At 33.3% G+C, this 13,169-nt stretch overlaps 1 protein-coding gene across 12 annotated transcripts in view; it reads left to right on the forward strand.

The window, feature by feature from the left end:
* Positions 1–13,169, forward strand: part of CNKSR2 (connector enhancer of kinase suppressor of Ras 2) — a 276,921-nt gene that overhangs the window by 132,019 nt on the left and 131,733 nt on the right. For all 12 annotated transcript variants that reach the window (XM_021080290.1, XM_021080286.1, XM_021080289.1 and 9 more), the window contains exon 8: positions 1,214–1,282. In XM_021080290.1, coding sequence (XP_020935949.1) covers positions 1,214–1,282 — 69 coding nt within the window. The remainder of the gene's footprint in view (positions 1–1,213; positions 1,283–13,169) is intronic.

Consider the following 13,169-nt stretch of genomic DNA (forward strand, 5'->3'; position numbering starts at 1 on the left):
AACTAAAAGAGTTGGAAATCACTTTTAAAGTAAATCTTATTCCATTGTCTCAAAAGTAGCATTTTACTTTATAGATTCCATCACCATGTCATTCTTCTTTAGCTTTCAGTAGATACTAATGAAGAGTATTACAGTATTTATAGTTGTATATAATAGATAACACACATATAAGTACATGTTTTTTCATTAAAAACACATTTTCTGTATATTCAAAAGTACAAACACATATTATCATCAAAATGTCTAATATGCATAATCAATCAGTAGTCACTAGAGGGAAAATAAAGAATAGTATTTTAAATTAATTATCCATACCTTCGATATTATAAAATTTCTATCTTAAATATCGTTTTAGTTTCCTAAAGACTTAATAGAACTTGTCAATATTAGCTTACCAAAGTTGTTTTTTGCTTGTTTTTAATCTTTTGGGGGAGTAAAGAAAAAAAGTGAAAATTGTACCTGTAGAAATGTTGGCATTTTACTTTATTTAATGTGGCTTTGTTTGCCAATATATTACACCATATGAAACATAAGAAATAGGATACTCTTGTAATTAGATATTTAGAAAGAGACTCTATAATGTAACTTTGAACTAATGACTATCTATCTTTTAATTTTCTTTTCTCATTTATTCAGAATTGATATTATTAATAATGAAATAAATTAGCAGCTTAATCATTAGTTGACAAAGCTTTGATGCTGATCATAAGCATCCACTTAAAAATATTTGCTGAAGTTAATGAGAATTATTTTTTTTAATGGAAGAGATCAGAGTTAAAAAAGATAATGTTTTGACATACATTTTTGAACTAGTTGCCCAGTAGTGCCTAAGAGGGTTGTTTGTATAAATTTATAATTACCATTTTCCCTTAATGCTCTCAGAAACATATTGGAGCAGAAATTGACAGAATATTGTAAATCAATCATAATAAAAAATTTTTAAAAAGAAGCAAAGAAAAAAAAAAACATTGGTCTTTTATACCATAAATATCTATATATTGTTTTACATTCTCACTTTCTGTCATTAGTTATACATAGAATACAAATAGTATATAAAACATTAGTAACCATTTTTATTAGTTTAATTTCTTGAAGATTATAATTAAATTCTTGATCTAATTTAAAGAGGTGAACTCATACTTTAGTGTTTCCATAGAGAAGAAATGACTGATAAAACTTATGTTCTTTGTTATTTCCTTTATGTTAAATTTAGTCACCTGCAGATCGGTGCAAGAAAATCCATGCTGGGGATGAAGTGATTCAAGTTAATCATCAGACTGTGGTATGTATAATTACCTTACAAGTCAGTGGGAAGAACTAATATAAAGATTGAATTAAGCTTTAAAAGAATACCGGTGAAATGAACTGCCTGTTTGTGTACAAAATAATTGAAAAGCCTTTTTAAAAATAATGACTGTTTTTCTTAATTATCTGAAGGAATATAAGGCACAGTTTGAAAAAAACATGAGGAAATATTGGTGGCTGAGGTAGGCTGTGCGTTTCTGTACGGAAGGTGCAGGTTCTTACCCCATGAACTGGAATGATGAATTTGGAGTAGAAATTAAAGTTATAGTGCACACAGATTCAATCTTTTCTTCATGTAACTTTTAAGTTTCATTTTATAAATCATCAAATTACCTAGTAGATATCTTTTGTAATAGCATACATTCATTCATCTACTTTAACATTTTTTTTTGTTCATTAAACTATCTGGCAGATTGATTTATTTTAAATGTTGATTTTTTTTAATTTAAAATTTTAATAGCTGAATTGGCTCTTCATTTCCCAAAAGAGGACTTAAATATAGTTTAAGTTTGAAAACTATTTCACTTAACTAAATAAGTATATAAAATTTTCTTGCTCTACGAACCTCACGAACCCCTTTCTAGGCTAAGAATGACAGTGGCATTCTGTACCTATGGTAGATTTTCAGGGGCCTTTTTTTTTTTTTTTTTTTTTTTTTTTTTTGGTCTTTTTAGGGCCGCACCCACAGCCTATGGAAGTTAGCAGTTTAGGGGTCGAATCGGAGCCGCATCTGCCGGCCTACACCACAGCCACAGCAACGCCAGATCCGAGCCCTCATCTGCGACCTACACCGCAGCTCTTGGCAATGCCAGATCCTCAACACACTGAGTGGGGCCAGGGATCCAGCCCATGTCCTCATGGATTCTAATTGGGTTTGTTACCACTGAGCCACAGCAGGAACTCCCAAGGGCAATTTTACTTAATCATAGATTTAGAAAATGAACATCATATGATTTTTATTGTGGACTAGTTTCTGTTGATCTAGTTTGTTCTATTTCTGACAAAATTAATTGTATGGTTTTTTAAAAATGAGTTAAAATTAAAATAAGCTGATTATTAATGAATAATCCTCATTTTTAAAAAATGGGGTTTTTCTAGTAAATATTCTCCTTACAGTTCACTAACTCTTCAGAATGAGTCATTATTTCCTGTTGTACCTTTTAATGAAATTTGGTTTTGCATGTTCTAGTCATAGAAGACACTTTTGAAAGGAAAGGATATATTTTGGTGGTAAGAAGGAAGACTCGTTTGAAAAGTTTGATCTTTTTCAGTGATTCTGATCTTAAGGCAAATACTATTTCAATTTAGGATTTGAATAAACTGAGAAGTTTGTGACATTTTGAGCAGCTCCTGAATGCTAATAATAAAGTTATAATATCTCTTCAATGAGTTCACTAAGTGAATAAAAGTTAGTGAAAGTTTGAAAAATGTGTGGGTGTAAAGTTAATGTTAATTAATGCAGAATGCTGGTGCAACAGAGCCTTTGCACACTATGACAGTTTGGATGATGAGTATGTTCTCATTACTAGAAGTTATACAAAGTGATTGTCCTGAATAAAGTTTCTTGTCCCCTTAGGATGAGAATTTGGGCAGTGGGATAAAGCCGCTGCTTCAGTAGATAAGCAGCTTCTTTTTCTTCTGTTCATGCTGCCTCCATCTACAATGTGACCTTAACAAATATGACATCTTTTGGACAGCTGGACTTACTTCCAGTTGGTCAGTTCTAAGAGGATAGAAATTAGTCTCTATTGAAAAATAAAACTGTTAAAGGGATATTCTTTGTGGAGCCAAGATTCTCATGTCTATCAAGTATGAAGGTCTTTGAAAGACTTCGAGTGAACTAGTGAAATAGATATGGAGTGGTGATAGACTGTGAGAATGTATAAACATATCTTTGTATCACAGGAATATTCTTAAATATTAAAAACTACACAAAATTATGGTTGGCGGAACTTGATTCCAGTTTTTGCTCTGTAAATAACATGTTTTTAGGTGAGTCATGGTAACTATTTAAGCATCAGTTTATCCTTTTATAATAATTACCATAACCAACAGTTACTGAGTCCTTACAGTGTGCCAAGCATCATGTTAAGTACCTTATATATTTTATGTCATTTACTCCTCACCGTAATCCTATGAAGAAGGTGTATGTGAAAACTGAATGTTTTTTTAACCTACCCACAGCTCGAAGCTCACTGACTCCAAGGCCCGTGCTCTTACTTCAGTTTTAATATGCTCCTTCCCCAAACTCAGAATATAAAATTAACAAAAGGGGAAGAATTCTAATAAACATGTAGGTAAATTCAGGGAGAGATTAAGTGGAGCCAAGCATAGAGAAGAGGAGTGGATGTGAGAATTTATGTAACTGGGGTAGTGGATCAGCTGAACTGAAATTAGAAGTGGGGTTGAAATTTAACTTTACTGCCACTTTTTGACACATTCCTTTCCTTCAGATAGACAAGCTATGTAAAACATCTATCACAATGCCAGGGACACGTTAGGAACTCAATAAAAATTAACTTTCCAACCTCCCTCCCTCCTTTTTAAGCTGCTACAGCAGTTGGGCTAATTGGAGTCCAGTTTCTTGGTAAAGTGCTACTAGAACCTACAAATTGATAATAGAGACATTTTGCTGGTAGGAAATTATGTTGAATTCCATGAAAGTACCCTTCCTTAATAATGTGATCAATCACCAGATTTTCTTCTTTGTGTTCAAGTGAAGCCATATCTGCCCAAGAATGGTACATGTCATTAAACGAAGCCTACTCTGTCCTCTTTTTCTTGCTGTTGCCTACACTGTGGTCTGCAGTGCTTTTAACTTCTTACTGGCCAATATACAGAGATGGGGAAATTGAAATTACCTGAGTTTTGTTACTGTGAAAGGTTTGCTAGGTAGATTGATTAGTTGAAACAAGTATAAGTTATTTGCCATTTGCAATTACCCATTCTATCCCTACATTCATTACTGGGGACATTAGGGGTTGGTTTAATAATTACATTAAAGCATAGTCTAATACATTTGAAATACATATTTAATAATATCCAGTAATTAGTTGACCAGAATAGTGAGATATTGCCAATATTATTCTATACCAATTTAGATTCAATAATGAAAAGAATAATTTTACAATCTTATATTTTGAATGTTATTAGCCCAGTTAGTAGTTTTCTATAATTCTCAAATTTCCTACTGCTACAGGTAATAATATACAACATAAAATTTGATAACTTTCCTTATTATAAAATACATAGAAAGGTAATTTGAAATTTTTAGCTGAGAGTCTGAGAAAGTTGAACAATCAAAGATGAATTCAAATACTGTTTTTTGAAATTGCTAGTATGGTATATCTTCAAGATGTCCTATTAGGTGTGTGTCTGTTTCTAGTTTGCTATTTTTTAAGTATATTTTCTTCTTTGAAATGAAACTGGAAGTTTTATGTCCTTTTTCACATTGCTATATTCTCTATTATAAGTGGCTTTTAAGCTTTTCTAATCAGCATACTTCTGTGGCTGAGAAATTGTGGCTGCCAGGTAGGAAGAAGAAAAAATCATGAACATCCAAGCAAAGCAGACTGAGTCCTATTGCATGTCTTCCCTGCCACTGAAGATCCAACTCCTCAAAGCCTGCGGGAATCTCCCAAGATTTTTTCCACTTCATCTGCCACTACATTCTTCTCTGGGAGATACCTCGGCATAGTTTGAACCAGCAACTGCTCTCATGATGCACTTTTAACACTTTTTTTAGCTGATAAGACTATAGTTATTAAATCTACTTAGGCATATTCCTAATGAATCTGTTAAATTTTATGTCAGTACTCTTTTTGATGTGTAAGTGTTCTAAAGATTCTAGCCATACTAAAAACAGATATTTTCTTCTTAAGAATATCAGTTGAAAAGAGTGGGGTATGTGATGGTTGAATCCAGCATTTGGAAAATTTTTCCTTTTATTTTGTATAAATGTTAAAACATATTCACCACCATTTTGAAAGGTCTTCTGGAACCTGGTGACTACATTATGGCAAGAAACCATTTGGTAGAAGGGGCTTTAATGCCTATTGGAATGGAAAATAACCAGGTTGTGATAGTCTAGAAGAAAGTAGATTACAACAGATAGGGTGTTGCACATTGATTAGTGAGAAATGGGAGATAAGCACTGAAAGCTAGTGGGTTTTGTTACCTCCCAAATGGTAAACATTGTTGAATGAGAATGCAGGTGATGATAGGGGGTGGGCAGGAGGGAACAAATTAAAGGACTATTGAAGTATCTGGAAAGATCATTCTGACTTCATTTATGTAATTCTCAAAGGTGTCTTCCTTATTCTCGCTCTAGTCTCTCATTTTTTTACTCTTTCTTCACCCTCTGTTCCTTCAACCCCAGAACAACAAGCGAGTATTGTTTAAAGGGGAAGGCAACATAATCAGAATGGATGGGCAGCGTGGTGACCCATTAAAACCTAGCTCCCCCTTTCCCTCCCTTTACCCTGCCGCCCCACACCTGAACTTCAGCAGGAAGGAGTCGCTCCAGTGGAACTGTACTATGATGTTGGCTAATACTGATGTGCTTTCTCTCTCCTTTTTTTAATTTGTTAAATTGTTTTTCTTTTATAGATTTTTCTTCTCCTTTCCTTTACCATCCTCCTCTATTCTCACTTGACTATTTCTCTACTGTTCTTCACCTCTTTCAGGTTTTTTTTGTATTCCTTTCCATTTTCTTATGTTTTTTTTTTATCAAAGAAGAAAGTATTTATCTTATAATTCCTTATGACCAAAACGTTGAATACTAAGACCTCATATGGCAGTACTTGTGATGCACCTCTTGTTTTATTTCTGTAAACACAAGATGTTGGTGGAGTAGAGATTGAATATGTTAGCATGGTGTTTAACATATTGCTTAATACATGGCTATGATACTTAAATAACTCTGTTAGATTCTAAGAAATTGGTTTTCTAAAGCAGAGCAAAGGAATTGTTCTCTTTTAGAAGAAAAAAAAAAACCATGAAGAGAAACTTACCAAAAATTAAAAGATATAATGCATCATAGATGTCGTTACTCATAGTAATATTTTACTTCAGAGTCTATCTTATATGGTATGTAGTCTTTGAGATAATCATAGTTTTTTCTTTTATTTAACATTTACTATTGTGGATTTTATAAGAATGTGTAGAAACTGGTTTTGAAGTGCCACATACTGATATAAATTATATATTTTATGTTGCCTAGAGACATCAATTCATTACTTTATTATCCAATATAATATTTTATTTTTCTGTTATCAAAAATTATCTTAAGTCTTTGTATAAAGGAGATAAGTTGTATGATGCCTTAATACTGGTAACTTCCTGATAAGCAATTTATTTTTTCTGCAGATCTCTGCATACCAATTTGTTTCTTATTTATACAGTTCTTAACTAGCTTCACCAGGAAAACAGTAATTGCTTTTAAAAATAGTTATTATAGTTTATTTTTATTATTAGAAACATCTTTCAGTGTCAGCATACATTTAATATGGTTTAGTTATTTTACATGGAATTTAAAAGGTTTCCATATAAGTGATTATTTTGTATGTTTAAAATGTATCTATTGGTTAATGTTCTTACCTACTCATGCTTATTAAGTGTGGAACTCATTTGCAAACCAGTGTCAATAACTATATCCTTTTTCCCACATCCATCAAAAAGGCAAAAATCGGCCAGTTGCAATTCCCTGATTTACTTTCTGTCTGTAGTAGTTGTGTGCAATTAGTCGATAACATTTAACTGCCTGATGAAGATAAAAAATTATTGCATGAAAGTCAAATACATAAGAACATCATAAAATAGGAAATTCAAGAGATAATGGTAATAATTTAAAATTATTTTTAGGTTATTTAGCCTTAGGATTCAAATATAGGTTTCAATCACTAAATTAACATTCTGATCAGCATGGTGGCTGAAATTTTAGGTAATGTAACAACTGATTACTTTCACATTTCCTCTCATCTTATTACTCTAACACTGAGCAATCAAGATATTTTAAAATTGAGACAAATGGCAAGTAGAGTTCACTGTGGCCCTACCTAGAGCTGATATTGAGAACCTTTTCTGTCTGAGTTGTTACATTTCTGGTAAAATGATTTCTCAAGATAACTTCTATAGTGAAAGTATTTACTGCCATGTGAAAGTTCTTAAACTAAAACTTTTTATTAATAAATGTGTAGAATGATGTTTATTTAGCTATATAAATGCATATATACACATGCTTTAGTTTTGTTTTGATAAATATAGGCATCTATTGCAGTATTTGCTAGTATTTTCAAATATATATATCTTTGTAAAATGTCTACCAGTAGATAACACTGTAAAACTTATTTATAGAAAAGTTGTAAATTTTTAAGCATAGTTTTGAATCTTTTGAATACCATGGTTTTGGTTGATTTTAATGACATTTTTCATATGGATTCCGAAATTAAATTTAAGCATGCTTTTTTCATAAGTGTAGATGTTTTCTTTACTCTCTCTCAGTATTCTTATAAATAAGATCTACAGATTTTTAAATAACAATACTTTGTTTCATCCCTTAACTTAGGAGACTAGGACTTTATTTTAAAATACACAGCTTTCCATTGTCTTTGCAAGGAGAACAGAGATGAAACATGGGAAGGAATGGCATAAATGTGATAATTTCCATATATATGCAAGTACAAAATTGTTTTAAAATTTAACCCATGCAAATATCTTTATAAAAATTTTAGTTAGGAGTTCCTGTTGTGGTGCAGCAGAAACAAATCCGACTAGTATCCATGAGGTTAGAGGTTCAGTGCCTGGCCTCGCTCAGTGGATGGGTGATCTAGTTGCCATGAGCTGTGGTATAGGTTGCAGACACGGCTTGGATCCCACTTTGCTGTGATTGTGGTGTAGGCCGGCAGCTGTAGCTCTGATTTGACCCCTAGCCTGGAAACCTCCATATGCCATGGGTGCAACCCTAAAAAAAACAAATTTTTTTTTTAATTTTTTTAGTTTAAAACTTGTATTATTATGATTCTTTTAGAATATGTTACTGATTTGGGGGTGAGGATGAGGTTCTGTGGTGTGATCAAAGATTCATCCCCACAGTCTTTTGCCGTGATATGATTTTCTTCCTCCTTTGTGTCCCCCTAGCAGAGGCTTTCAGACTCACTCAGTTTTATGTTTTGATGATGGTAAAGAATACTGTGAATGATAATGAAATAAAAATGAAATGGGCTTTGATTTAGTTTTCTATTGAACCATGAATCCCCCAAAATAAACTTTTGGTCTTCAGAAACTGAAATAGTACCAAATATCATACTGAGCTATAAGAAAGGGGTGAGAGCTGTATGTTCAAGATGCTAAACTATACCCATAGTTTTTGAATCACCTTGTCACAGAAGCAAAGATACCAGTGATACAAGGGCTGCAGTTAATATAGGTGACAGGTAACAGGAGATAATGAAAGTAACAGGATTCAGAAATGTATCGCCTTTGGTGAAAACAATGTGGGTGATTTGTAGAACTTAGTGGAAAAAATTATGATTATTATGTTCTTCCTCCCACCTCATGAACCAGTCAAACTCTGATTTAACCCTCAATTTCTCAGTTATGGAGGAAAAGACTCCAGGAAGGTGGTGTGCAATACGTGAAAAAAAAAAAAGGTACTAGCTTCTTGTAGTCTTCAATTTGGCTTTCTCTTCTATCCATCTTCAGCAGTGTGGAACTTTGTTCTCGGCGCTTTCCTTTTAAATCTTTGTCTCACTCCCTCTGTCTCACACACACAGACACACATGCACGCATTATGTTTGTGACTGTCTATGAAATTCACGTAAAAATATCAAGTACCAAAACATATCTGTAAACTCAAATTGTGAGCAGCTCAGCACGGTCCACGTTTTATAGTAAAATTAAGCCACATAAAAAATAAGCTGTTAAAAAAACCAAATGTTTTGATGTAATCTTATTTCACTGGCTAAGTACTTTTTAAAGTTAAGGAGACTATGACATGAGTGGTTCAGTGAGTAAAGACATAAAATTATGGAATTTTTCCCATCATAAAAATAAAAACTTAAAAATAAAATAGTTTAATTAAAATATAAAATTTATATTTTTATTAAAATTTTTAATAAAAATTAAAAATAAGAAAATAAAACTCAATTCTCTTATTCCTTCTTTTCGAATGCTTGTTCCTTTTATTTTCTCCCACAATTATCTCTTTTAATCATGTTAGTAAAAATATACGTACTGTTTTTATTTAAAATAGATAACACCTTGGGACTTTTCTGAATACTCTGAATTAAATTACCTATATAAATTACTCCATACTGGAATTTAAAATCACTTTTTTGGATTTAGTTACTTAAGCAGATTCATACATTTCAACCTATAGTCCTTTATATTTGAACCATGAATAGTTCTCAGTTTCTATTCAGTAAATGAATGATTGTGGAAGAACAAAATTAGGATGTCTCCAGTTATACTATAGTGAATATAGTATATATAGTATATATACTATATATAGTAAGACTGTATCCTTTATTGTGAAAAATAAATTTAGGTGAAGGTGAAATCTGTAGATTGGTACTCAAGATTTCGTAGTTCTAGGATCTTTGAAAGAGATGCAATATCAAAAGTCATTACTTATGGAATGTTTTTAAATATTTTAGTAATACAGGGGAGCAGAGCACTGTAGTAACTCAGCAACAAGAAATTTGGCAAAGACAGTGTCATTAGTCACAGTGTGATGGGTGTGTGTCAAATTAAATCTCTTCAGTGCTTCTAAAGAGACCAGGAGAATATTTGGGTATGGTGTGACTCATATCATAAAACATCCATTTAGGCACCCTTAAAGTCTCTTTGCAATTTCCTTTGTGAAGAGGTATAATTTATACATTACAACCTGTGGGTAAGAGCTGGTGTATACACAGGAGCAAGTATAAATGTTAATGAATGAATCTGTTACTTTCTCTTCTGAGGGATAATAACTTTGAAAACATTTTGAGAATGTCCTACCTTCCTGCCTGTTGGTATAGAGATGCTTTCTCATAACTCCAAATACAGCTACGGCAAAGGGTGATAGGCTTACATTCTTACCTTTATGCTTGTTCGTTTGTAACTTTGGCTACTTGGGCTCATAGAGTAGAGATTCTTTTTATGTGTTGGTCAAATAAATCACTAGCTCTTGTTTAGAAATCAGGTAAGCTAGAGCAAGTCCTAAAGGGGTCAGAGACAACTTCTTCCCTCTCTTTACAAAGAGTAAAGGAAGACTCATCTCTCCAGCACTAAACCCAAAGCCTCTTGTACACTTAATCTGGGCAACCCATTGTCTGAGGACTTGTTCACTTATGTTGCCATTCCCCTGGTATCTGCTTCAGCCTGATCAAAGCAGTTACAAGCCCCATCTACAAGAAAGCACAACTTCTGGCTTTGAAATCTTGGAATACCTTAAAAGCTTTCTTGGACAGTTTTAATCCTGTTGAGTTGTAGATAAAATACATTTCATAGTCCAAGGTGGGAATTACATATAAACTAGTAAGACTTGCCATTGTTTAGCGACACTGACTTTGGCTACCTGGACAATCAGGAAGATAGTAGTACAGTATATATGAAAAGCATATTGGAGTTCCGGTTGTGGCACAGCAGAAACAAATCTGACTAGGAACCATGAGGTTGCCGGTTCGATCCCTGGCCTCGCTCAGTGGGTTAAGGATCCGGCATTGCCATGAGCTGTGGTGTAGGCCACAGACGCAGCTCGAATCTGGCATTGCTGTGGCTCTGGCGTAAGCCGGCAGCTATAGCTCTGATAAGACCCCTAGTCTGGGAACTTCCATATGCCATAGGTGTGGCCCCAAAAAGACAAAAAAAAAAAAGAAAAGAAAAGAAAAGAAAAGCATATTATCTATAGCTAATAATAATATTTTGTGTTAAGATATATTTGGTGGCTCTTAAATGGTTTATTCCAGTCCACGAACTTAATGTGAATGAAATAGTCTATTAAAATATTGATAAGAGAAACTTGGACTCTTTACAACTGCTATAAAATATTTTTCTGGCAGAAAATTTTCCTAACAGTGCTTATATAATGTGTATGATAAAGCAGAATCTTTCTATGACAAATAGAAACTGCATCTACTGTAATATTCCTTGTCATAACCACATCACTATGTCTTTGACTTTAGGTGAAGATTCCATGATATAAATATTATTTTTTTCAAATGTTCATTCATAAGACAGTTTATTTGTAATTTGAGGTAAAGAATGTCTATAGTTTTAGTATCAAGTATATTATACTTAGAGAAAACTTTAATACTATATCTTGGTTTTACGTACAGATCTAAACTTCCTTTGGAGTTTGAAGGCACTTTATTGTCTCTGAAACATTTACATTCTCATGTCACCATATTGTTTCACTAGTTATCACCAATATTGACTAAGTCTGTGCCATTTGTAAAGCATTGATTGCAGGTATATCCAGACAAATAATACTCAGTTTTTATTCTCAAAAAAAGAAACCCTCAAAATTCAGTTTTTTGATGATACATTAAGGGAGGTGAGGAAAAATACATAACTTTAAAAAGAGGAGGCACATGAAAAAATGCCACTAGAGAGTTACAAACAGTATGATAGGAGATTCACATGAGGAAAATGAGGTTTTAACTGTAAAGACTTTATGATGAACATTGCATTTAATATCAGCCATTATGGATACATAGATTTTATAGGTAGGAGAAAAAATACAAGTAGAAGAAAGAATTCTTTTACAAAGATAACAGCTGAGGAGAAAAGCACTGTATTTGAGGGGAACATATGCTTATTTCACCAACTCTTACACCCATACTGAACTACTGAAAGTTGCTCAAACTGGTTTTACCTTGTCTCATGGCTTTCTCCACATCCCCTTCACCTATCCATCTCCTAAGAAATTCAGCTTAGACCCAATAGGAAACCTTCCCTGAACCCTCAAGGATGGACTCGATGCCCCTTTGGGAGGCTCCCATTTCATGTTGTATCTATTCTATAGATGTACTTCTCTTACTTATTGTGAAGATTTATTGACCCGCTCATCTCTCCTCTGCTTATTATGCTTTTTAATGAAATCACAGGTTGTGCTATATGCCCCCATTGTATCCATGACACATGGAAGCACACAATAAATACTTAGAGATTCTTTAAATTATAATATATAATCTTAAAAACATATTAAAATATTCTGGACATGGGCAAGTCTCTGCCCCACTCTCTTCAAGAAGCTCATTCTCTTATATAGCTGTTCTCAAAATCTGGTTCCCAGACCAGTAGCATCAGTATCCCTTCTTGTGAAAAAAAAAAAAAATGGGGAACCCCACCTCAGACCTACTAGATCGAAGACTGGTGTTTCCAGGTACTTCTAACACATTCTGAAGTTTAGGAACCACGTTAAAGAGAAATCTAGGAAACAGCTATGGCCATATTGGCAAAGGACCTATTTGAGGAATTGATTCTGTAGTTAGGCCTTGTGAGAGCTTTTCAAAGGTTTTGAGAGGAAGAATGTTGTTTGCACAGTAGCAGTATTTTGGAGCTGCAAAAGACTGGAAGTAAAAATAGCAGTTAAGACTCTGTTTTAAGTCTAGCAATCAGGCATCCAAGGCAGAAGTAAGGCAGAGAGAAGAGGTGTTAATTGCTAGAATCTATTCTTTAGGTTATATGTGGATTAAAAAGAGGGGAACTGTTATAGGTTCCCTATAACTGAAAACTTAAGAGAATGATGATGAAATTTTTGTTGCTGCTGTTGGATGAGAACAGGGAGATGTGTTTGACTTTTAAAGTGTTGCGTTCATGTGAACTATCAATGGAATATTTATATAGCTGTTCTCAAAATCTGGTTCCCAGACCAGTAA

The sequence above is a fragment of the Sus scrofa genome, chromosome X, assembly GCF_000003025.6.
Source record: "Sus scrofa isolate TJ Tabasco breed Duroc chromosome X, Sscrofa11.1, whole genome shotgun sequence".
NCBI classification, from domain to species: domain Eukaryota; kingdom Metazoa; phylum Chordata; class Mammalia; order Artiodactyla; family Suidae; genus Sus; species Sus scrofa.